Raw genomic sequence first — 25,882 nt, 5'->3', positions numbered from 1 at the left:
TGGTGTCTTTCCCTCTCGCTTTCAGTTTTTCTTTTAGTCTGTCATCAAGGTCTGACTCACCTTTCTTCTCTCTTCTAATCTGTGGGTGCCAAGGTACCTTTGATTCTGACCCAGTATGTCCCTTGCCTTTGTTTCATCTCCTTAATTTCGTCCCCTCCTTTACTCCCTTTGGGTTTCTATTCCTTTTTTTTTTTTTTTGACTTATTGTTTTCCTTTTGTTTTATTTAAAAACGAAACAAATTCTTAAACACTGTCTGCTTATTTAGCATATGATCTGCAATATGTGTCTGAGATGATTCCTTCTTGGGAAACCTTGTAAGACCAGCTTGTCTTTGATGCCTGCCCAGGTACTAAATTATCCATGAATCCATATGAAATTTCTTGTTTTTGAAGCATTTCCCTTTGTGTTCAGAGATGCCACTTCTCATAGGCTGCAGTGCCGAAAACTGCTACTTACGTCCTGTGTTGTCTACTTCTTACGCACCTTCGACTTCTCGTGGCGAGACCCAGTTCAGGTCTCACCTTTTCCTGAACTTCCCTGGGGAGAGGTAGCAGTACTCTTCCCTCTAGTTTTACAGTATTTTCTAAACACCTCTTTTAAAAACCAGCTTTACTGAGGTATAGTTTCCATAAAATTCACCCAGTTTTCAGTTTTAATAAATGTATGCAGTCATTTAATCACCTCTAGAGTCATGATAGGGAGCATTTCCATCACCACAGGAGTTCATTCGCACCCCGCTTCATGCCGGCCCCGATTACTGATGTCCTTTCTGTCACTGGAGTTTTTTCTTTTCTGGAATTTCATGTAAATGCAGTGATAGAATGTGTCGTCTTTTGAGTCTGACTGCTTTTATTTAACCTAATGCTTTTGAGACTTGTTCACGTCATTTCAAGTATCAGTTGAGTGAGTACTTGTTGTGTGGACATACCGCAATTTGTCTATCCATTTACCAGTCGATGGGTATTTGGGTTGCTTCCAGATATTAGGCTGTTGTGAATAAAGCTGCTGTAATCATGTACAGTTCTTTTAAATACCTGTTTTAACACTACCTTTAATTTGGAGGTCGAGTTGCAAAATGGTTAGGAATAAAAGTCCTAGAGTTAGCTATAGTCACAAAGAAGGTTCTTGCTAGCTCTGTGGTTTCAAGAATCTTTCAGATTCCCCATCTGTAAGATGGGACTGGGTGGAGATTGGAGCAAGCTGGAGATCACAGGCCAGTTTCAAGGGGTAACTCTCACTTCAGGTCAGGTGATCTTGCCTGGAATATGTACCCAGTGTGGTTAGGTCTGGGTTTTTTCCTCCCAGGAGAGTGGCATTTTATAACAGGATTCAGAAATTTTATATGAAATTTTCAACTTAAGTGCTGGCAGTTAAATTTAAATTTTTTATTTTTTAATGGAGGCACTGGGGATTGAACTCAGGACATGTTAAGCATGCACTCTACCACTGAGTTATTACCCCCTCCCCAAATTTAATTTTTTAAAAACACTGATGTGTGGGCTGAACAGAACCCATATATGTAGGTAGCAGCTTGTGGCTGCAGTGCAGTTTGAGACCTTTGCTTTAAATCTTCAGTTTTTTGTCTCCTGTTTTAAAATGTACATACATCAGGTAGAGTGAACTTATTAGGACCTTGTTTCCTGTGTTTTATAACTTAGCATAATAGCTTGCTGGTTGTCCAAACTCCCAAGTTAAAAACTAGTGAATTATTGTAAATGAATTTTATTCATTTCTCTGATTAGCGGGATATAAGAATTATGAGTGTATAATGAAAGGGTGGGACCAGGTTCGTGTTACTCTTCGTACTTCTTTGATAGCGGCTGATTCTATTCAAAGCTATGTTTTCCCTGCAGTTGGGATAGTCTGCCTCCTTTGTTTGATTTATTCTGAACCCTGTTGAGACAAGTATGATATAGATTAATGTGTGTGTGTATTTATTAGAAACTGTGTTAAGGTATTAATGAATACAAAGAGAAATTCTGTATAAATCTACTCCCTTGAGTTGCTCAGAATCTATGGTGAAGCCAGTGTAAATAACTATTTTTTAAAAAGAGATAAATTGTATGTAATTGTCTGAACAATAAGAGCAGTAATCTCTCAAAAGAAGCCCTTTCTCCTTGTAACTTATCTGCCAATTCTTTACTGTGTATAGAGGTGACTAGTTTGCAGTTTTTGAATTACTTTGTGAATCCGAAGATTCTTTTGCTGATTAAACCAGCATAATGGATGTTTCACCCTCATAAAGCCAGGGCAAGGGTGTTAAATGACCTGTGTTGCCTGCGTATTTTTCATTCACCCTAGTTCCAGGCAGTTGGGTTTTTGTGATAATTAAGTGTGGAATTCAGACAATCGAGGACTCTGAGTTGAGTTCGGGTTTATACATTCAATAGCAGCCACATCCCAGGAACATCTTATACTAAGAAAGGAATCTGAAAACAAAAATAGTCACCATTTATTGTCTGTTTTGTGCCAGGGCCGGATTCTTTACATATTATCGCGAACCGCAATATCCCTGCAAAGTAAGGGGGGGTTATAGTATTTGTACGTAAAAGATGGCAAGTGAGAATCTGGAATGAAATGAGAAATATTCAGTTTTAAAGCAGAAACTTTTATCTTGAATCTAGAGTTTGCTTCTCATAGAGCAAGCCTTTTAGGAGCATTGGAGTCAGAGGCAGCCCACCTTTCTCAATGTTGAAAGAAATGACTGCAAACTGTATTTACAGCTTCTCTGTAGCCTGCACCATAACCTCTGTACCTCTGTAGTCCTGTGTCAGTGGTGTATACGTAGCCCATTTCACGCAGTAGGAAGGAATTGGAAGGAAATTTCAAAATTTCTCTAGTATGTATTTATGCTACTTTTGAAAAATGCCAAATCTGAAGAAAAAGGGAGGAGAAGATAAATTTTGAGGAAGTACCCAGATCCCTGATAACAAGAACACTGATGTCATCAGGGTGTGTCCAGAGTGTCCTGTGATGGATGTTTCCCTGGAATCCTGCTGGATGGCTCAAGTGTGTTCTCACCTGCAGCACCGTCTTGTTTTTATGTTCCTACCTTTAATTGTACTGTTCCCTTTTTACATTTTGTAAATTTCTGCAGATCAGCTCAGAAAACAAAATGATTCTTTAAAACTCCAGTGTTTAACCTGCATACAGTATTTTGTTTTGATTAGAAATATGTGTGAGCAAAAGAGAATACTGAAACATGTACCAGTCCAGTGCCTCAATTCAATTAGTTTAAACAAATTTTAATCTTACCCTTTCCTCTACCCTCTCCTCACTAGACAAAAATTATTTCAGGTCTTTCAAATTGACTGAAATTTGAACAGCACTCTTCCAAGAAATTTAAAAGAAAATTCAGGAGTACAATTTTAAATATTTTTATTATACTGTACTACAGTGGTTCAAGACTCAAATTCACAAGCTCCTACAAGCTACTTCGGAGCATGTAAAAGATAATAAATATATATTGAATGACTGACTTCTTTGTAATGTCCTCTTTATAAAGAACATTGCGCATCTGACTCTGACTCCTTATCCAGAAGGACCTGTGGTCTTTGGGAATTTCTTATTTATTGTCAGTCACCTCTTGTCTGGATGTCTGTGCTGGGCAAAGTGCTGCTTTTGGCACTGTAGTGAAATAGACATGAGATAGAATGGTCGTTCCCAAAGATTGTACAGTCTGTGGTACTAGAGGCAAGGGGTTGGGAGGAGGAAAAGGAAAACCTTGTGAACAAAGGCATGAAAAGCCAGTCTTACTGCTGGAGATCCTTAGTGGAGTGAAGTGGGACTGTAAGAACCTCAAGGGTCTGGGGGAAATTGTAAAATCAAACTAATACTGATGTTTTGTTTGTCAAAGAGTAATGGAAGATGGGATTGGAAAGATAGTCTTCCTTGTGTTTGAGTATTTTAAAACTTATGAACCATAGTGCTGATATGATGTGGTGATTAGGGAGAATAACTTTATAATAGGCACTAGAACTGGAGAGAGGGACAGACTGGAGACAGGACGGTCTGTAGAGCAGATATTGGAGTAATAAATGTAGAATGGTGAGGCCCAAGCAAGGGCTGAGGAAGTGGGAAGTCAAAGTCAAGACAGGTACATGCATGCTATATACAAGGTAAGTTGTCATATCTTTGATAAAGAGACTTGCATGATTTAATAACAAAGCAAATGGGGAAGAGGAAGGAAGGAGTCAAGGCTGAGATGAGTCTTACATGCTAGATGTCTGAGAGGGATGGTACTGTTGACAGAATAGGAGAGTTTGGGTGAAGAGGTGGCATGTCATGTCTGAGGTCATGGAAAGGGAATGAACATGGGAATACCTTGATCTCAGGTGGCAGGGACGGTGCACTGACGTGTTTAGGATGAACATGAGATTTGGGAGTCCTTTTGAGATGATCTTTGAGGCAGTGAGAGCAGGGATGGTCTCTTTGATGATAGGTTTACACAGAGGCATTCATTTACTAAGAGACCTTGGACAACTCTCATCCTTGCTGAACTTCTTAAATTAATGTAAAAGTGGTTGGACAGAGAGTAGGGGATAGTAATAATGCTAATACTAACACTTTACCAAATTGTTTATTAAATGACAAGGTATAGCAATGTGCTTTGTAATCTGTAAACAGTTACACCAAATATAAATAATATTTGTTGCCAGTGGTAATCAAGAGTGGCTAGGGTTAGAAATGCATTCTTTGGTTCTGTCTAAAACTGTCCCATGCTCTTATTCTTGCTCTGAACTTCTTCACTGGCAGGTGTCAAGGCTGCAGAAAGCCCTGGTATCTTATAGTCAATAGTTGACAGAAATAAAACCTCTTCCCATTCACCTCGCACTGATTCAGAAACCTGCTTTGATGGTCTTTCTTATCGGCTCCCAAAGGAGTCTAACTAAGCTCCCATGTGTTGGCTCTGTAGCCCAAAGATTAACATTGGGCCAAAGCCTTTGAAAAGGAATCAAATAAAATTCTCTTGAGAGGTCTTGTGTCTTCCTCTAAGACAGCTTTCCAAGGAGAGATCATTTTTGAGATTTAGTATTTTCTTAGCTCCTCAATGTGGCTTAAATTGTTTCATTTAATTTAAATTATGTGGCCGATCTAATTTACCTTTTATGTTTTAAACTCTGAATGTAAGGATAAAAGGAGACTCTTGTGTTGACCCACGAATAAAGAGTTCACAAGGTGTCATGGCAGAAGGATCTTATCCAGACTGGATTAACATCATACTAGGATAACCATTTAGTTTGAAATTTATTTGCCTGTTTTCCATATTTTGGAGTCTAGAGAACTGCTGTTGAAGGGTAGAGAATGGCAGTTCATCTGCAGTCATGTTCACAGGATTTATGTTACATGATGAAAGGGAGAACGTGGCCCTACCTTCCCTCCATCCATTGTGTTCTTGTATAGTTAGCCTCTGCTTCCTCAATGGTGTGGAGATTGAAGGATCTCTGATTTCCGCTGTAACATGGAACAGGTAGTGGCTGGATTTAGTAAGCATTTGAAGGACTGCTTTGTGCAACTCTTATTAAGTAGTTTTTAGAAGGAAAGGAATTGTTGAGTGGGACATTTGAAGTATAGCAGTTTGGATGGAATGTGTGACTGTCCCTCCCTCCTTCCTCCCCTCTCTTCCCTTTCTTTCATCTTTGGGGATTAAACCTCAGAAGGAATGAATTATTTAAACTAGGGGTCAAACCAGTTGCTACCTACAGAGAGAGAACCCAAGAACTCTGCCTACATGAAATAAATGATGAGCATGAACTAGCAAAGATTAGCAAAGATGAAAATAAACCATGGTACATGAATTATGTAACAGTATAAATGTGTTGGCCTTTCTTACTGCAAACATTTTTTGAAAAAAATGTTCTTTATGGTAAAATAAACATAAATTTTGCCACTTAAACCATATTAAGCGTACAATGCAGTGGCATTAAGTACATTGACAGTTTTGTGTAACCATCACCACTATCTTTATCCAGAATATTTTCATCACCCCAAACAGAAGCTCTGAACCCAGTAAATAATAACTCTCAGCCTCTGCTAACCTCTGTTCTAACTCTTGTCTCCATGAATTTCCTATTCTATTCTTATATTCATGTGAGTAGAATCATATAGTATTTATCTTTTGTGTCTGGTTTATTTCACGTAGCATAATATTTTCAAGGTTCATCCGTGTTGTAGCATGTACCAGAATTTCATTCCTTTTTATGACTGAATAATGTTCCATTGTATGTATATGCCACATTTTGTTTATCCTTTCATTTATCTGTGGCCACTAGAGTTGTTTCCACTTTCTGGCTATTGTGAATAATGCTACTTTGAACATGAGTGTACATGTATCTGTTTGAGCCTCTGCTTTTGATTCTTTTGGTATATATCTGAAAGTGGAATTGCTAGGTCATATGATAATTCTATGTTTAACTTTCTGAGAAACTGCTAAACTGTTTCTCAGCTGTACCATTTTACATTCCCACCAGAAATGCCTAGGGTTTCCAATTTTTCCATATCCTCGCCAACACTTGTTATTTTCCGTTATTTGGATGATAGCCATCCTGTCGGGTGTGTCAAAATTTTTTTAACATCTACTCTGATGAATGTTGGATGACTCAGAAGTGCTGTTTACCATTGTGAGGAACCAGTTTCCTTAAGATAGTGAAAGGGAGCAGTGGCGTGAGCCAGTGCCACACAGAAGGGGAGCTGCAGAGGTGCCAGCCATCGTGTACAGCATCTACTTACTCATGAGACATTTTCACTTATAAAGTGGTTTATATTTTTCGTGATGTCAACTTTTTTTTGTACGTGGACTCTGAGGGATCAGCTGAAATCCTCAGACTCAGAAGGGGTACAATTTAGGAGCTCCTGGATATGTGTGAGCTTCCTGCGCCACACCAGTCAGCCCTTGGGTTTGGCTTTTAAAGTTTGGATTCGTGGTTTGAGCAGTCCACGGGCTGAGCTTCTGTGAGGAGTCCTTTGACCTTACCTATCATCTTTACCTTTTGCCTTGCCTAATGTGCATTGTAAGCCCCAACATATTTTCAGACGGAGAACCAAAAAAGCCTGGGGTAGGACCTGGTGGAAAGGGCTGTGAAAGGGATTGAAGTGGTAGCTGTCTTCACGTGGTCCCATTGCTGCTGATAAAAATCAGTCGTATGTCCATCCCCTTGCTTCAGAGAACCAGTTCTGTGTTACTGGGGCATCTTCCTGAGCCTAGGAGCTGCTGCTGAATAGTTCTGAATGGGCCCAGGTACAGAAAAGCTGTCAGTGATTATTATTTCTGATGGACCACAGTCTTCTCTCCCTTGAAAGGGTCATAGGACTGTCCTGGGAGCGGTGAGCCCGCGCCGTGAGTGAGGAAGGAGTGACTGGGGGAGCGGACGCAGCCTCTCCCCGAGCTGTGGCGGTTATTGTTGTTGTTTCGCTTTCCGAATAAACACCAGTCCTTGAGGTCAGCTTGAGGGCAGAGTGGAGGATTTTATGATCAAATAAGTTTGAAAAATGGCATGTGTTCCGTTCACTTTGGTGATTTATAATGAACATTGGCACCTGGCATCTGAAAGTTCCCAAGGAGTCCTGTGTGACAGCAGCATTATAACAGTTTTGTTTAATGTGGTGTTTTCCTGACCTCACAGCCCTTTGGTTGAGTAACCATTTAACATTCCTAGGAGCAGTCATTCCTCAGGTCACACACTAGGAAATTAGATCACTGCTTTTTATGTACTTTAATATCAAAATTTTGAGTAAAATACAGGTATTCTTGAGCCCACAGAAGTGTGAAGGCATCCCGAAAACCAAGCTGTTAAACCTTCCTCCTCAGTGTTCCTCAGCCAGCGGAGCATTAGTGCGCACGGCTCCCTGGTGCAGGAGGTGGTTTGGGAGCAGTGTGTCATGGAAGAGTCTATGTAATGGTAATTGCCACAGAAGTCCTTATTCTGTTTTTTTTCCTTCCACTTTTTGGTGGGGAATTTTGCTCTTCTTGGTTGTTTCACAATAAATGTTTGGAAAAGTACCAAGCATTTCTGGAAAATGGGTGCAAAATGTTGGGGATGAGGGTAGTTGGTGTCATGACCTTGAGTCATTAGTTGTAGAGACTGGGCGAGTGTATTTATCATTGAAAAGAGGTCCTACTGCTTGTGGTAGAATCAGCCCTCTCCCGGCCCTGTTTGCTGCTACCTGAGAGGCTGGAGAAGCAACTAAGGGCCTTTGTCCCAGGGGGACGAGCTCAACCCTGCACGTGGTGGATGCCCTGTCTTTGGGAATTGGTATCTTTAAAATATTCAGCCTTGCTGCCAGCAGCTGTCACAGATGTTGAGTTTCTGAGCTAAACTAGCTGTGGGACAAAAGAAAACATTGAAAGAATATACCTACTGATAATGATCACCTTTCAGGTTTATTTTATTACTGAATCCTAATTTAATATCTCATTCAATTCTCATAACATCTCTATTACATAGTTAAGGGAGAATAATTATAATTCTTCAGTCTGAGGGCTGGGCATACGTTTAATTAACTTGCTCTGATTCTTAAGGCTGTTTAGTTTTAATTATGAAGTTAAGACTGGAATCCAGGTCTCCTTTCTCCCCAACAAGTGCTCTTTTTTGCTAACTGCATTGACAAGTTTGTTTTGATGCCAAGTATTTAAATAACGTTTTAAACAAATATATTTGTATTTGTATGGAAGTTTTATGGCTTAGAAAATTTGGTAGCCAGGAAGGAGTAGTATCGTTTTCTTTCTAGAGATGAGGAAAATGAGACTTAGAAAGATGGACCTCCTCAGTGTTGTATAGTTTGTAAATGAGAGCTGGGACTAGAGCTTAGCCTTTTTTGTCCAGTGTTTCCGTGATAAACCAAGCTGTCGATACGTGGTGTCTGTAGTAGATGCCAATAAATGAATGTTGAAGAGAACTCAACCACCTTCTTGGGTCTTCAACCCTGTTGCTAGAAAGGGTAAGTTTCAGATTTTAGAGAGTATCAAACTTTTCTCCCAGATCCAGGTTATAGACCAGGGTAAAGACCAGGATGACACTGGTCCACTTTGTTGAATGCATCACTTGAATAATGTGCTTTTGGGGGTGGGTCTAAGTAAGAGGTCTGGAAAAGACAACTGACTTTGTTTCTCACAGAAATCAAATGAAGAGTTAGGACTGAGACTACGTATCAGGGGTAGGTCCCAGGCATGAAGCTGAGGTACTGAGCCAGAACTGGCCTTTGCCAGGAGCAAGAATCAACCCACTTAACCTGTAGCACAGGATCGAGACGCATAGTTCATTGTTTCTAGGCCCAGGCTGTGCACTTGAGGGTGTTTTCTAGGCTAGAACAGTGTGCTGGGAATGACAGCCCATCATATGGAAGAGCCCAGCAAAGATGTGGAGAATGCAAATAAGAATCAATTTTTTAATCTAATTGACTAGATCAGTTACTGAGTCCTTGTTGACTATCTCTTATTTGTTCAGCAAGAGGTCTCTGAAATCAATATAATGTACCACTCTAACTCTCTAGCCCAGAGAATGTGTTAGCTACAGAGGCAGCTCAGCTTGAATTGGCTCTTTACATCAATCAAAGAAATAATGCTGCATCTAGACTGAATGAGAGCAAGGAGTTCAGTTTAAAGCAGAGGTTCTCAAATTTTAGGGAGGAATCAGAAACACCCCGAGGGCTTGTTAAAACACATTATTGGGCCCCACTCCCAGAGTTTCTGCTTTAGTCGGTGAAGGCAGGAGCCCAAGAACTGCACTTCTGACAAATTTCTAGGTTGATGCTGGTGCTGCTGGTCCTGGGATCGCACTTTGAGGACCACTAATCTAGGAAGAGATGATGAAATGGGTATATCTGTTTAGTTCTTCTTGATTCAGGTGTTCACAGAGGAGGGAAAGGGGAACTAGCATGTCAGTTTCTACATCCGTCTAGACACTGTGCCACATGTTTGCAATCATTGTTTAATTTAACCCTTGAAACCACCCTGCAAAGTAGTCCTTATCCTTGTTTCCCCCCTCAACATACACGTTAAAATCTTGCTGGAAGAATTCTTACTTTAAGGACAGCTTTCAGTTATAGCTCAAAGAATATTGTTGCATATACCTTTACAAATGTGATTTTATTTCATGTGGAGGATATGTTACATTCTGTTGTTGATTATGTTTTCGTTTCTCTTCTTGTAGATTTTTGAGGTATATAAAATGTATATTCACTTAGCAGTATTGATTATACAATAGATGGAATTTTTGAGTCATGTTTCTTATGTAAAATTAGAGCTTGATTTTAATGTTAAGTATAATATATCTTTACATCACAGGAAAGATGGGTCAATGTTAATCTTGTCAGGTTTTTTTTTTTTCAGTGTTGCCAATTGGTTGTACCTACAATAAATACAAATATAGGGAGAGATGGTGAATTTCAGAATAGTTGGTTCTCTTACATTCTTGATGTTACAACCACAGTACTTACTCCTTTAAAGTGTTCTTTGTTAATGTCATTTTTGAAAGGTCAACTTGTTTATAGTGGTGCTCAGTGAAGTTACTTTGTGTTGTTTGACAGATTCACACGGAATTAGTAAAAAGAAAAAAAAAAAACCCACAGTGATCCAAGCAGTTGAATTGAAGGCATTCTGGGAAACCTGTTGTTTATTGTGAAAATCATCTTTGATCTTGAAATTAAAAGTAAAGCTGGAAAGGAATTTACAAACAAGAAAAAAAAGAAGTTTGGGATCGGACTCACAGGATCTGGGCTTGGAAATGCCTCAGGTAAATGATACAGAGTAGGTGCAAAGTTTTATATTTTTCCACTGCAGAAAGTCAGTACCATTGGTTCTGTAAGCTCTCTGAATCTTAACACAACCTGATACACTATCTTTTAAAAGATGTTTGCCTGTGATCTCAGCTGGTTTTGAATACATGTCCTTCCTTTCGTTTTTATTTCTTCCTTTGCTACAGCTTTGAAATTTAACAAGCTTGACACAGGGAACAACGTGAAGGAAAAGTTGGTTAGAATGTCGGCAGATGTGCTGGCTTTATGGGGCTAAACCAACTCCCCTGAAAATTAATGTGCCACAGAGAGCCCATTTCTCTCTCTTCTTCCTGTTTCCCCATTGTTCTTTTCCATTTACGCCCACTGAATTCAGTTAAGAACAAATGGTGAGGGGCTTCAGTCTCTCTCTCTCTTTCATACACACACACACACACACACACACGCGCACACACACGCACGTATACACCTCCTACAAAACATGTCTAAAAATGACTATATCTGTTTATATTATGGTAACTACTTTGAATTGATCAGTTCTGGTTTGAGGCAATCCCTGAAACAATAAATGAAGTCCTGTTAGTCCCTACTCTGCACATCCAAACTTCTTCCCTTCCCCCTCCAGTGGTTAGCACTTATCCCTCCCCTTTTTGTGCTGGGGAAGGACCTAGAAATAATGAGAGGGCAGGGACTCTAAAGGGGACTTTATCTGAGGCCAGGCAGAACTATGCCTTGAACACAGGAAATCAGTGACTTGCTGAGATGGTCCACATGCTCAGAAGTGGGCAGCAGAGGCAAAGAAAGGGGATTTGCTCACTGATATTAAAAAGATCAGTGGCTTGCCTCCCCCCCCCCCACCTCTGTACCAAGTCGACTACAGATACCCATTTTGAGTTCTTTCCCATTCAAGGTTTCATTTACTATTTATTGAATACTTGAATTTGCAGAAAATTAGAGAAAGAAAAGAATGAGATGGGAAGTACCAATAAAGGAAAACCTGGTAAAAGAGTGTTTGGAAAGGTCAGTCTGTGGTGTCTGGGAGGTGTATGAATAGAGCAATGTAAGGAAGTAGACTCATAAAATTTTTTAAGTTTTGATGGAAACTTGCAAAAGAAGAACAAAAAGGCAAAGAGGGAATTTTTATTCTTTCCCGTCTTCTTCCTTTGTCCAAGTTAGATTGCAAAGTGAGGACTTTGACTTGTTTGGGCCAGTTTAGGAGTCTTAGCCCATCTTCACCCTGGAATGATTTGTATCAATACTGAAAAGGAAGTGGGGCATGAAGAGAAAAGAAGGAGCGTTAACTCTGGGTGCCGAGTCTTTTTTTCCTCTTTCTTTTTTATCATAGAAATTGTACCCTTTTCAGGGATCAAGACTCAGGCTCAGTACTGAGTTCATGCCCAAGTTACTGGTCTCACCCAGGAGAGTGTTAGATATTTGCATGCTTCTCGTTCCTGGAGGCATTTGTTGGACTAGGGATGCCCAAATTGTCTTCCACTTGTTTTGGGAAATAAGACACTGAACTCATTTAGGAGTATAGAGTAAGACTGTCTTGCTACCTCTGCAGACCCCAGGAAATGGCAGGGGATTCTGCACTTTATGGAGTTAGAACAGAGAGTGTTGACAGAGATGGATTTGAAGAAATGTTATATAGCTAATAAGTAAAAGCACTCCTTAGGTACTGTGTGCTGCTCTGGTGGATAAATAAGCTCTAGTTTTTAGAAGTGAGATTATTTAACAATTGTCGCTCTATTCCTTTTCCTATTTTTAGTGCATTTCGTTATTTTTCTAACGTAAGTCCACAGTTTAACATTAGTTAAATATTTTAAAGGTACTAAAAAGAAGGAGAAAACACAAAATCGTTCTGAAAATAATTATTTAGAGTTGGTGTGGTTGTGGGGCTTACGTATAATAAATTGATCCTGAAGCAATCTCTAACTTCCCCAAATTAAAATCACTCTGTTGTAGCCTAGTGTAAGCGGAATGGATCCGCCTTTTGGGGATGCCTTTCGAAGCCACACCTTTTCAGAACAGACTCTGATGAGCACAGATCTCTTAGCAAACAGTTCAGATCCAGATTTCATGTATGAACTGGTAAGTAACATTTTCTTGGATTCTACTTTAATTGATTTGGGGCAAAAACATTGTGGTATAGTTTCTTTATTTATAAATACCTGAAAAGAAAAAAGGATGTATTTAGGCCAAATTTTTTTCTTGTCACTATCAGTTTAGTACTTTAGAAGTATGTATGAACCCACTGAAAATAGTAAGAGGAAGGGTTATCTAAATATCCTTAAGTCCAGTTTTTGATAATGAGGATGGGAAGCTGTCTTTTTAATATGCCTAATTGCTAAAGGACTTTTCAGCTGGGATTATTTAGGAATGATAATATTCAGCAAGTCATACGACACAGAGACTGTTGAGACAAAAATAGCAATTCCAAGCAGTATCTGAATATACGTATCATTTTTTCTTGAGGTAAATAGATACTTAAGATTCCTAAGAAAAACACTTTTTAAATAAATTTAATTACGTACAACTTAGGCAACACTGAAGTGTATGAAAACTGGGAAACTAACACAAATCTGTTAATTTACTAAAAATTATTGAATTGTACACTTAATATAGGTGACTTTTGTGGTGGGTAAACTACACTTCAGTAAAGCTGTTAAAACACAGAGACGCACACAAGCAAAAGCAAAACAGCCCCCTGAACAAACAAATAGAAAAACCAAAACAGAACAAAAACAAACTGGAAAACTGAAAATTTTATTTCCTTCCTGAACCTCCACCCACCAAACCTTCTCCCCAAAAGTAATTACCACTAACAAGAGTTTTTCTATGAATATTTTAAATTGGATGACATATCATAGATATAGTATTCTGTAACTTTACTCTTTTTAACATAAAAACATGGTAAGCAGCCTTTCATCTTCGTACGTTAGAGCTTAACTGCATTCTTTTTAATGGCTGCGTAACCCTACTGATGTTTTAAAAATCACACCTCTCCTCACGAGGTGTGTCATGCTCTTGAGGAGTGTTTTATTCCCCATGCCCAAGCATTGTTACAGGTCTTACCAAAGGTCTTATCTTTCTGTGGCTGCGTTGCTACCTCTCTTTGGATTGCTCCTTACCTCTACATTTAAGTTCTCACTTAAGAAGACAGATTCTTCTGTGAGGAAGATAAGGTCTTCATTATCTGCTGTATAAGTGAATCTTGTTTCTAAGAAGATTCTCAAATCTTTCAAAGGTCAGGAAATGTAAACTTTTTTCAGGCAGAGTGTTTATAGTGAAGTTCAAGAGCCCTTGACTGTACCTAAGCTGCTCAGGGGACATATTTTCCCTCTTTTTTTCCCCCCCCTGCCCAAGTAAATGATATTAAATGGAATGGTAGAGTGTCATGTAAGTAGTCTTTATCTTAAAATAAAACGGACCAGAGGTTGAGTACTGATGTATCAATTTGATATATGGAAGTTAGGATGGAGGTAAATAATTCTTTCCCAAAGTATGGTCTGTGATTATTTTTTTAAACCTTTCTCAGGATAGAGAGATGAACTACCAACAGAATCCTAGAGACAACTTCCTTTCTTTGGAGGACTGCAAAGACATTGAAAATCTGGAGTCTTTCACAGATGTCTTGGATAATGAGGGTGCTTTAACCTCAAACTGGGAACAGTGGGATACATACTGTGAAGACTTAACAAAGTACACCAAACTAACCAGCTGTGACATCTGGGGAACAAAAGAAGTGGATTACTTGGGCCTTGATGACTTTTCTAGCCCTTACCAAGATGAAGAGGTCATAAGTAAAACCCCAACTTTGGCCCAGCTTAATAGTGAGGACTCTCAGTCTGTTTCTGACTCCCTTTACTACCCCGATTCACTTTTCAGTGTCAAACAAAATCCCTTGCCCTCTTCATTCCCTGGTAAAAAGCTCGCAAGCAGAGCAGCTGCCCCTGTGTGTTCTTCTAAGATTCTTCAGGCTGAGGTCCCTTTGTCAGACTGTGTCCAAAAAGCAAGTAAACCCACTTCAAGCACACAAATCATGGTGAAGACCAACATGTATCATAATGAAAAAGTGAACTTTCATGTTGAATGTAAAGACTATGTGAAAAAGGCAAAAGTAAAGATCAACCCAGTGCCGCAGAGCCGGCCCCTTCTGAGCCAGGTTCCCGCGGACGCAGCGAAGGAGAATACCTGCTACTGTGGCGTTGTAGCCAAGAGGCCGGAGAAGAAAGGGACGGAGCCTTTGCAGGGCCATGCCACTCCAGCTTTGCCTTTTAAAGAAACCCAGGAACTATTACTCAGCCCCCTGCCCCAGGAGGGGCCTGGGTCAATTGCAGCAGGAGAAAGTAGCAGCCTTTCTGCCAGCACATCGGTCTCAGATTCATCCCAGAAAAAAGAAGAGCACAATTACTCCCTTTTTGTCTCCGACAACCTGGGTGAACAGCCGACCAAATGCAGTCCTGAAGAAGACGAGGAGGACGAGGAGGACGTTGATGATGAGGACCATGACGAAGGATTTGGCAGCGAGCACGAACTTTCTGAAAACGAGGAGGAGGAAGAAGAGGAAGAGGATTATGAAGATGACAAGGATGATGATATCAGTGACACCTTCTCTGAACCAGGTATTGTAGTGTTGGGAGGCTTAATTACCAAACGGACTTTTTCCTGCTCTCTTGAAATAGGAAGTTTTGCTGTGGATGCTTTCTTTGTCTTAGTTTGGGGATTAAATGACTTACTGTCTTCTCTTGGACATGTAATTGCTTTTATCTATTCAAACAGCTCTCAGATAATCACTTTTGCTCATGAGTGGTTCATATGCTGATTCCTCAAAGGCTTCTTAATTTATCTTATGCTAAGTGACCTGATTTGTCACTCTGTTGAGCAGCTGGGCAAAGATGCCAAAATTGATCGGTTTAAAATTTTTTCTGTTTCTGCATGTGTCCCTCTGTTATAGTTGAGGTAAGTTAGGAGTCCCTGGAATGGTGAACGAAGCAATGATGGTTTGTATTACTCATGCCTGTAACCAACAAAACCTACTTAATGAATAATGTAAAAGAGAGCCATTGCTTTGTGTCTGCTGCATCTTTCGTTTGCAGTATTTTTCCATTTAAGAAAAATACATGCTATAATTTAATGAGCATGAAGGAGCCTCTGCTCTATTTGTATACAACGCATATAAATAAAAGGGAGAAAGAAAATGAAACCCTTGGGGAACTGGTTCACTCCAACAAGTACATGGTTGGGCTCTTGCCATCATTGGCTTGTACAGTTTATTTATGAAAATGGTATTGCCAAGTGGCACGCAGTTTAAAATGCACAAAGAAGTGAAGATCTTCACATTTAAGCAGAAGTTTTTTTTCGTGAAAAATAATGTTGATACTATAACTTCTACATAAAAGACCAAGTTATTAGGAAAAAAAAGTTATGAATTGTCGGAGAGCTCTTTCATTGTTGGAATTTCCAGCTGTACAAATGCTGATATTTAATTTTCAGGAAGGTTTTTCAGCCATAGTAGCTAGACTGTAGCCGGTGAAGCTTACTATTGCCGAGAGACTTTCCTCTGAGTGAAATCTTTCTGTTCACAAATGCTTAGATTTATGCATTTGATACAACTGAGTTGTTTGAGTTGGGTGGAATTTCAAGTAAGGAAGAGGTACTTCACTGTGGAAGAAAAGAGCTTATGCCCTTTCCTTGGTTTGCTTTAGGACTCAGTATAGTCTAGTAGAACAGTTGTCTTTTCTACTTAGCAGGGAAACTTCTCTCAACAGATTAATAACATCTGCTTTGAGATGTTTCAAGGAGAGTTGTCTTTGCAGCTAGTGGTGTTAATATAGCTCCCTCCTGGGACCACAGTGCTGTCCATGAGTGGTCCTTAACGTCTGAAAGATTAGCCCTGTTGTTTTGAGTCCCGTATTTAGAATTAGGGTAGGAAGGAGGGGAATGGTGAGAAAAGGAGTAATAACTAGGGTGATGACTTGGAAATGGAAAGAATGGGGAAGAAACACCTTTACCAACTGATGCTTAAAGGAATATATAAATCCAAGGAAGTCAATAAATCCCCTCGTCACCAACCAAGACAGGCAAGGACTATGCTGTTGATTCCATCTCTGGTTGTAGTTTTGCTTTTCTTTGACTTTTAACTCCAGTTTAAGTTCATCCTTGATCTTTTGACTTGGTTTCACTTGGCTAAATGTTGAGAGATGAGTAGGCCCATGAGGAGAGACTACTTTATAAGCTGATCCTCATTTCCATTTTCTCAGCCTTTTGACTCTCATGGGGAGGGGGAACCAGTGTTACAGCTGGTGATGTCCTGTCATGCCATAGTCTCTTGCCCTGTCGCTTGTAGGAGAAGCCTGATTTGTGAGTTCACTGGTATTAAGCAAGCGACCCTGCTTTAAAGCAGAGATGCTTTACCTGGTGCTCAGCAGGGTAAAGAGAGCTCTTCTCTTGGCACTGTTTAATGCATTTGGATGGCATTTAATTCACTTCGCTTCCAGTTGACTTGAAGTAAAAAGCTCTTCGGTTAGTATTGCCTGGACACCTCTCACAAATTTTAATGAATGACATGCTTTAACCACAAATCAATATTTTGTGGTATTTTGGGGGCTTATTCACATTTGCTAATGAAAATTTCCCTTCTTGGAAGAAAGAGCTAAAGAAGCGACTTTAGGAATACAAGCGTGAATTATTGGTGAGAAGCAAGAAGAAATTCTTTGAAGCAGGAAAGTGGGGATAGTTATAGTTTCTTCAGAGTGCTAGTTTTAGAGTGGGCTGGTTGGTTTAATTCGCAGCAGGCGGTTCACAAAGGCCCTTTTGTGATGACTCGCTCCCTTGATGCTGTTTCTTGGCAGTTGGCTACAACAGTGCCTGAGCCTACAAAGCTCCAGGAAAGGTGTAAAATGGAGTTTCAGTCCCTATTCTGGACTTGCTCCCAGGTTTTAATAGAGCCTATTCTGTGGACAGGCTACAACTGTTTGGGGTCATGGAATTACATGGTTATAAGGCTAAGAATTAGGCCCTCAGAATGAGAGTTTATTTTGTAATACCTACTAGACATTTTCATGATTGACTTTACCAGCTTAATGGCAGTAGTCTGGACTAACCAAAGATAAGTGATCAGAATTTTATGCAGTAAATACAGCCTTTTGGAATACCATTTGGTAATTGTGTCAGGGAGAAATAAGTTAGATCAATATGGTGATCCACCAAATGAAAAGAAAAGGGAAAAGCTTCATACGAAATGTTACATTAAACAGGCCACTGATTCTTAAAAGAAATTGAAGGGGCTTCCTATTTTTGTGTTCGGCACTGTGTGTGTTAGATTACTGGCTATGCAGAGATGAGCAAAATAGTCATGGTCCTTATCTTCATGGAGCTTAGAGAGGAGTGGGTTTATTTACTGTCATGTTTTCTCTGTCTTCTGATCTTATGTGTACTGTGACTTGGCAAGAGAAACATGCAGGATGAGAGTTTCTTAAAACTTATTTGACCATGGAACTCACTTGGGATTGAAGGCATGTCTTATAGTAATATTGTTCCTCAGAACATACTTTGAAAAATATTTAATTACCTTTAATGCAAGACCAATGATCTGGGAATATAATTTTTCTGCATCTACTTGATCACAGTAGTTGCTATTGAACAGTGGATGACTTTTACCAAATCCATTGTGTGTGTGTGAGATTATGAATTTGTCGTGTATGCTATTAGAAAATGTTAAAATATTAGGTCAAAGAAAACTGATGTCCCTTAAATACTTTTTTGGAAAAAGACTGAAGATTCATTCAGTAAACAAAACTGGTAACTAATTTGGATGGTACAGGAGAAATCCAAATCTTAATGACTTTGAATTTAACGTGGAATACATGTCAGGAAAAAAAATCCACTTAGACCATTAAACCGGATAAGCACAGGAGAGGGTTGCCTGAGGAAGCTGTGTATAAGGAAGTTTCCCTGATACTTTGGGCTGGGGTAGACTTAAGTGTGGAACACCAGTTCTCGACGCTGATAGGAAGATGAGAGTGTTTTGGTTGGTGCATCCCCCTGTATTGAGGTGTTCCCAGCCATACTAGGGTAATCTCTATGGGCCAGTAATTTTAACTTGGCCTTGTGGAGCAAGGGTCTTTTGAAAAAAGGCCATTTCTGATGGCACCATGTGGCCTTTGTACCTTTTCCAAAGCTAGGTTGATAACTAGATAAAATCCTTTCAATTATTTATTTATTTATTTTGTTGAGGGAGGTAATTAGGTTTGTTTTTTTTTTTTACTGGAGGTATTGGGGATTGAACCCAGAACCCAAGTGCATGCTTAGCATGCACTCTACCACTAAGCTATACCGTCCCCCCCAAGATAAAATCCTTTAAAATGAAACATTAACACAAGTAAATAGGCCAAAGTTACCACTTCATGTATCTAACAAAATTTTAAAAAATCAGGTTTCTAGAAATGATTGTGTCACTCCACTTGTGCGTCATTTCTTAAAAAAGAATCTAAGGTTCTCTGTCACACTGCATGCCATGTTGTTCTGAATTACTACATGAGCATTATAATGCTGTTAAGCCAGCAGTGTTACAAAAGCTTATTTGACTGTTGCCTCAAAATCATTCTGCTATCCTTTTTTCAAAGGTTATGCTTATTGAGGTATAATTTTCACACAGTAAAATTCACCCCTTATTAAGTGTACTACTTTGAGTTTTGACAAGCACATGCAGTCATGTAACCACTGCCACCATAATCAAGATATGGAATAGTTGGATTACCCCGAGATGCCCCTCGTGTTCCTTTATAGGCAGCCCCTCCCTCCACCCCCAACTCCTGGCAACGACTTTGTCCCTATAGTTCTGCCTTTTCCAGAATGTTGTATAGATGGAATCATGTTCCGAATTAATTTTTAATCTGAAGAAAACCTGGTAAAATTCTAAACTCCTATGTTTTTCCCAAAATGTGCAGATGTCATCACTTTCTTCGTGTTAGTTCCAGAGGAGTCATGCTTTTAGGAGGGAGAGTGATCATTTTGCTTGGCCATTGCCATCCAGTTTTTCCTGGCCACCTGAGGTTTAGGGCTGTGCACATCCCGTCTCTACTGCCCCAGGTATCCAGCACTAATCATGTGGAGTATACCTCTAAGACGGGCATGCTCTAAGGGTATTTCAGATTTACAGCTCTTCCTGTATTGGGTGTAACCAGTAGTTCTAGCAGCTCAGAATTAAGAATTTTGTGCAACTACCCACTAGTAGGGAAAATAACTTCTTAAAAAGTGAAGTAAATGCAAATTACTTCCAATAAAATATTAGTTCAAATAGGCATATAAGTTTTTATTTGAATAACCTGTGTGAGAGCTGTCATTTTTGTACTTTTACAAAAGCGGTAAGGTGGGAAGTGGGAAGAAAACCACTGCTACCTCACAGAGTTCCGCCTAGTGGGAAGCCATCCCAGAAATGCAGACAGCTCTGTCTGGCAGTGCTTCAGTGCATAAATATTAGACGGAAGACATTTAAAATCACAGTATAGTGTGTAAGTACCAATATCTAATGGTACTTTGGACATTCCTGTGGCTATATTTCATTACTCTCTCAATCTTACGTGAAGATACAGAAAAGTATCTTACACTAAAAAGAGAAACCCAAGGAAGATAAACAGTGTAGTTATCTCTGTTTATTAATCTCTAAATATTTTGTGAGCTAGAGATTTCCACATTAAAAGTTACTTTATAGGTTTGGTTTATTATCTTTGACATGCTAATAATGTTTTCAGATGAAAGGAAATGTGTCAGGTGGCAAATAGAAGGGTTATTTTTGTGTGTCCTGACTGGTTCATTGAAATTTATGGAACTTAAGAAATTGGGAGGGGCTGCTTTTTTTTTTTTTTTCAAGGCTATGAGAACGATTCTGTAGAAGACTTGAAGGAGATGACTTCAATATCCTCTCGGAAGAGAGGTAAAAGAAGGTACTTCTGGGAGTATAGTGAACAACTCACACCGTCACAGCAAGAGAGGATGCTAAGGCCATCTGAATGGAACCGAGACACCTTGCCCAGTAATATGTATCAGAAAAATGGCTTACACCATGGTAAGAGGGGATTGCGATCATATATGTTGTGTCCCTCCCTCCCTCCCTCCCTCCCTCTCTACCTCTCTCTCTACTTTCTTCTTCTTTTTGAAATACAGTTGACGTACAATATTATGTTAGTTTCAGGTGTACTACATCGTGATCTGACATGTGCATACACTATGAAGTGGTCACCATGATATGTCTTAGTAACCATCTGTCCCTGACATTTCGCGTCACTTTTAAATAGAGGTACTAACTGCAATGCTTAGTCATCATCCACCGTCTGCAGCGTTCAGCCCTGCCGAGCGGGCTGGAGGGTAGAACAGTGCGGAGCTGCTGTGTCTGCTGTGACTGCGCTTCACTCACAAATAGCTTTTATCCGTGTTGAGAGCCATCGCCTAAACAGGGGGAACAGCTTGTGTAAAAGCAATTTCTAGTCACTTGTCAGTCTACATATCCTACCCAGGAAATGACCAGGGGACTGCTGGTCCCTCACCTGTCTCAGCTGCTGTAGACAAGAAGGGTTGGGGAGGGAGAGCATCTTGGGGCTCCAGCATCTCTGTCCTCCACTCGTGTCCACTCTCCAGGCCTAAATGTGAACGGGAGAGTGGAATCAAAACGGTGGTGGGGAGAAAGAGGAGCAAAAGGAAAGGAGAGGAAGAATAATTGTGGAGAAAAGGAATGGAGCAGGAAGAACTGAATATTAGGAGTCAGGAGGGGCTTATAATCTTAAGTAGGCCGCATTTTGAACTGTGGACCCAGAAGGATGTAGTTAAGTAGAATTTCTTCTGCAGAAATGTTATTCCAATGTCTGTACGAGAAGAGGGAGGGCACTCATAAGCTTGGAGCTCAATAAACAGTTCAGTAGTCACTCATGCTACAGACTTAGCTAAGCGTTTTTGACATAGAAATTGTATCAGAAGTATATTTGTATGTCATTTTCCCTCTCCACTGGCACTCAGGTCTATACTGTCTTACAGTGAATAAAGACCTAGCTTTTGACTTTATATCAATTTTCTACCAGAAATGAAAAGACAGATCCAATAAATAGGTCCAGGTAGCATGTGGTGAGTGCTAGGGAAGTTGTTCAGGGTATTGTAGTACCTGCAGTCATAGGGAAAGACTTCTTGAGTCTTCTGTAATGTTACTTATCAAACTAATTGAAGAAGTGGTTTCCAAAAAGGCAGTCTTTACTTGTTGGACTTTTAAGTCCAACACAGGAATATACATGTCTGACAAATTTTCAGTCATAGCAAAATGTCTTGGTTTGGATAAAATTTTCAGAACTCTCTGCTGACCACATCCTGTGCCCTAGCCCCGATTTTTGTGTGCAGGTGAACTTCCACTCCAGTCCTGGAGTTTGAAATGCTTATTACTGCCATGCAGATAATTAAGAACCTGTCATGCTGGGACTAGAAACCTTGAGGTGGAGAAGGGCTGGAAACAGGCTGGAGTCGTGCAGTGTTATTCCCGTTTCACAAGCTGGGAAGTCTGAGAGGAGGGCAGCCCCCTAGCATAGGTTGTTCATATGCTGAGACTTCTGAAAAAGAAAGGGGGGAGGGGAGAAATGGGGTTTTAAAATGTGGCTGTAGAAAATGTACCTCTTGTTAAATAAAAATAGGATGATCTCACTTAAGCTTCTTTTAAAACATCTATAGGGAAATACGCTGTAAAGAAGTCACGGAGAACGGACTGTAGAAGACCTGACTCCAAATCCTAAAAAACTCCTCCAGATAGGCAATGAACTACGGAAGCTGAATAAGGTGATCAGTGACCTGACTCCAGTCAGTGAGCTTCCCTTAACGGCGCGGCCGAGGTCAAGGAAGGAAAAAAATAAGCTGGCTTCCAGGTAAATGCTCATCCTGTTCATTCATGCGATTGAAGTCTAGGAGGTGGGGTTCGACTTCCAGTGAGCTTTTGTAGAGATGACCCTCGGCCATTTATTGAGAAATATACTTTTATAAATAGTGCAATGAGAGTATTACAATTTTTCCTTTGAAAGTAAAAGACGGTATTTATGCTTCATGGAGGAAGTTTTTAAAGAGGAGAGGTGAATGAACTCAAGAGCCTTACAGTATAACAATGAAAATTTTTGTCATAGCTTTATTTTTTGTTTGTTTTGAAGTAAGTCAGGGTTTTTTTTTTTTAACTGAGGTATGACTTAACTTGTGGTAGAATTCATCCCTTTTAGTGTACACTTCTATGAGTTTTGACAAACATATCCAATCATGTAACCATGACCACAATCAAGATACTGAACATTTTTGTCACCTTAAAATTTTTTCTTATGCCTCTTTGTAAAAGTGAACTCCTTCTCTCACTCCTCACCCATTGCAACCATTAATCTGTTTTCTGTTCCTTCAGTTTTGACTTTTCTAGAATGCCATATAAATGGAATCATACCATATGTAGCCTTTTGAGTCTGGCTTTGATTTCACACACAGTGAATTTGGGATTCATCCATGTTGCTGTGTGAAAAAATAGCTTGTTCCTCTTTATTGATAGTAGTAGTCCTTCAGAGTGATATGCTGCCGTGCATCCGCTCACCAGTTGAAGGGTATTTGAGTGATTTTCAGTTTTTGGCGGTTAGGAATAAGGTCACCATGAACATTCACTTACACGTGTTTATGGGAACGTAAGTTTTCATTTCTCCTGGGGAAATAGCCAGGAGTGTATGTTTAACTTTATAAGAAAAAGCAGTAGTAGCTATTTCCAAAGGAATGAAATAAATTTTCAAAAATATCTACTATTTTCCAAAGTAGCCGAATGTACTATATTTTACATCCCCACCAGCAACATATGAAGGTCCCGCTTACTGCACATCTTCTACAGCACTGGGTATTGTCAGTTTTTGTTTGTTTATTACTTCAGTGTACTGGCTGCAGCTTCATTTTTGAATGTATGCTAAAATTTAAAGAAATAAGTTTGGGTAAATGATTATATTGTACGTTTTGGAATAACTGAGTCCCTTGATATAAACATCAGTAGGCAGTGATTTTTGGTTGCTGTTAAAAAATGTCTGACAGCAGCAAAAAGAAGTATATTTTGAATGTTCACTTGAAAAAGTCTGAATTGATTGCTCCTTCCTTTCACAGGGCTTGTCGGTTAAAGAAAAAAGCACAGTATGAAGCTAATAAAGTGAAATTATGGGGCCTCAACACAGAATATGGTAAACTTACACTTTTAAGAATTCGATAAACTTCCTTTTACCTTGCTGACCATTCTCTTTTTCTTTGGTTTTGTTTTTTGCTTTCCGTGTGTCCTGCCCAGTTTTCGGCCCCTTTTGTTCGTCCACTCAGTAAGCCACACGCTCGCTCTCAGTCGTTCACGTCCTCCTGTTAGCGTGTCTGTATCTGTGGCTCCTCAAGCCAGATCTCATCTCTGTCCTAAAGAGCTCATTCTGTTGTGACCATGGTACTCTCTGGCTTCCACTTTACAGTTCTGTTGCTGGGCTAGCCAATTTTATTGGCTAATGTATATTTTAACCTTTCAGTGGATAGTTTAGATACATGTTTTACAAATTTGATTGCTCATTAGAATCATCTATGCAAAATGTGGACTCCTAGGCTTCTCCCCAGATCCTCTGAATTGTAATCTATGCAAGTGGAACTTGGGAATCCATATTTTTACCATTTTCTCAGATTACTCTTACACAGCCATCCTAGCACATATTTGGGAACTCTTGGCTTAGATCATTGCTTCCCAGTCTTTCACATCACGGCACGTGCGGATAACTGTCATCTCTAAGGCAGCCTGGAATATAACAGAGCAGGCTGCTCCTGGCTGAGAGGATCATTGTCTCACACATGTGGAACACTTCTGCAGCATACCAGAGGGCTGGAAAGCTCTGCTTTTAATAAGCACTCCCCTCCTTCCCCCCTTGCTCTGTTGCTCTTTCTTAAGCCTGGTATCATAAAAGGCCGTATATTCCTTTGCCTCTAAAATTGTCCTCTTCCCTGTGTAGCTCTTGGGCTAAGTTGTGTCCAAAAGGAAACAGTGGCTAAATGAGCAATGATTATTTGTTTCCAGAGCTTTTCTTAAGTCCAGCATGATGTCTGGCACACAAGTGCTCAATTAACATTGTGTAGTTTTTCTTAATCCTTTATCTTGATGATCTTGTTTCCATTTGTGAGGACAGAAAGGGGATTTCCAACTGTGAAGTTTACAACCTGTGAAATGAACTGATGGTTTTATTTATTTATGGCTACACAGGAACTCTTATCAAGGTATATGAATTAAGTAAAACAAGAGTTGGTTTGTTGGAGTGGCAGTCTACCCATTTTCCTATTATTCTTTCTTGCTACTGAAGCATTTTGACCTTATACTCTGTAAGTATATCTGTACAACAATTGCAATTTCTTGGGCATTCATATTTCAGAGCCTAGTGACTCACACTGCAGGGAGAGGTGATGGGCCACTAGGAGCCTCTGGGTCTCTTTTTCTCTGGACACATGTAGGCATCTGTCTGTGTGGTTCAGTTAATATATCTATCTATCCATAATGATGTACACCTGTGTGGCCATATATTTTTGCATTTGTATGTATGTACACGCACGCCCACACACACATGCTTTCTGTCTGTGATGTATATATACTCTGGGGTGGAGAACAACTGGGGAGTTGGTAAGGGCCAGGAGGGTGTGTATTTCTGAATATGTTCAATCTCAAATTGAGTTTTTGATGGCTGACTTAAATTTCTTGTTTCCAAAGCTAACTTAAAGCCTCTGATATTTACATGTAGGGAAAGGCCTGTCTTTAAAGGGTAGCATTTTCTTCTTAGTTAGTCAGCATGGAGGGAGAGGACCTTCCCCTTCTGTCTTACTAGCGTCTCTCTCCAGTCTTGGGAAAGAACAGCCTTGACTATTGGTTTAGAAGACGTCTTCGAACCAATGAGATAACTCCTGTGTGGTTTGCCACATGCAGTTTGAAAATTCTTCCCAGAGTTTCTGATACGTCTCTCAAGGGAACAGTGTCCTTGATTCCTCTCAGTAGCTGTGAGTCACTCTGTTACTGCTTTGTGGAACAGTTTTATCCATTGTCTATCTATTGACCTAATGGTTTCTAGCATTTGTGATTCACAAATCAGTGACATTTGAAAA

At 39.8% G+C, this 25,882-nt stretch overlaps 1 protein-coding gene across 1 annotated transcript in view; it reads left to right on the top strand.

The window, feature by feature from the left end:
• Positions 1 to 25,882, top strand: part of CREBRF (CREB3 regulatory factor) — a 49,885-nt gene that overhangs the window by 5,829 nt on the left and 18,174 nt on the right. Inside the window, 7 exon segments of the mRNA XM_032465082.1 lie at positions 10,526 to 10,731; positions 12,698 to 12,823; positions 14,271 to 15,357; positions 20,607 to 20,801; positions 22,442 to 22,476; positions 22,478 to 22,632; positions 23,879 to 23,952. Of these exon segments, the coding sequence (XP_032320973.1) occupies positions 10,723 to 10,731; positions 12,698 to 12,823; positions 14,271 to 15,357; positions 20,607 to 20,801; positions 22,442 to 22,476; positions 22,478 to 22,632; positions 23,879 to 23,952 (1,681 nt within the window). The 5' untranslated portion in view covers positions 10,526 to 10,722.

The sequence above is a fragment of the Camelus ferus genome, chromosome 22 (genome assembly GCF_009834535.1).
Source record: "Camelus ferus isolate YT-003-E chromosome 22, BCGSAC_Cfer_1.0, whole genome shotgun sequence".
NCBI classification, from domain to species: Eukaryota; Metazoa; Chordata; class Mammalia; order Artiodactyla; family Camelidae; genus Camelus; species Camelus ferus.
The sequence above is the reverse complement of the archived record's forward strand: the minus strand, read 5'-3'. Positions and strand labels throughout refer to the sequence as shown.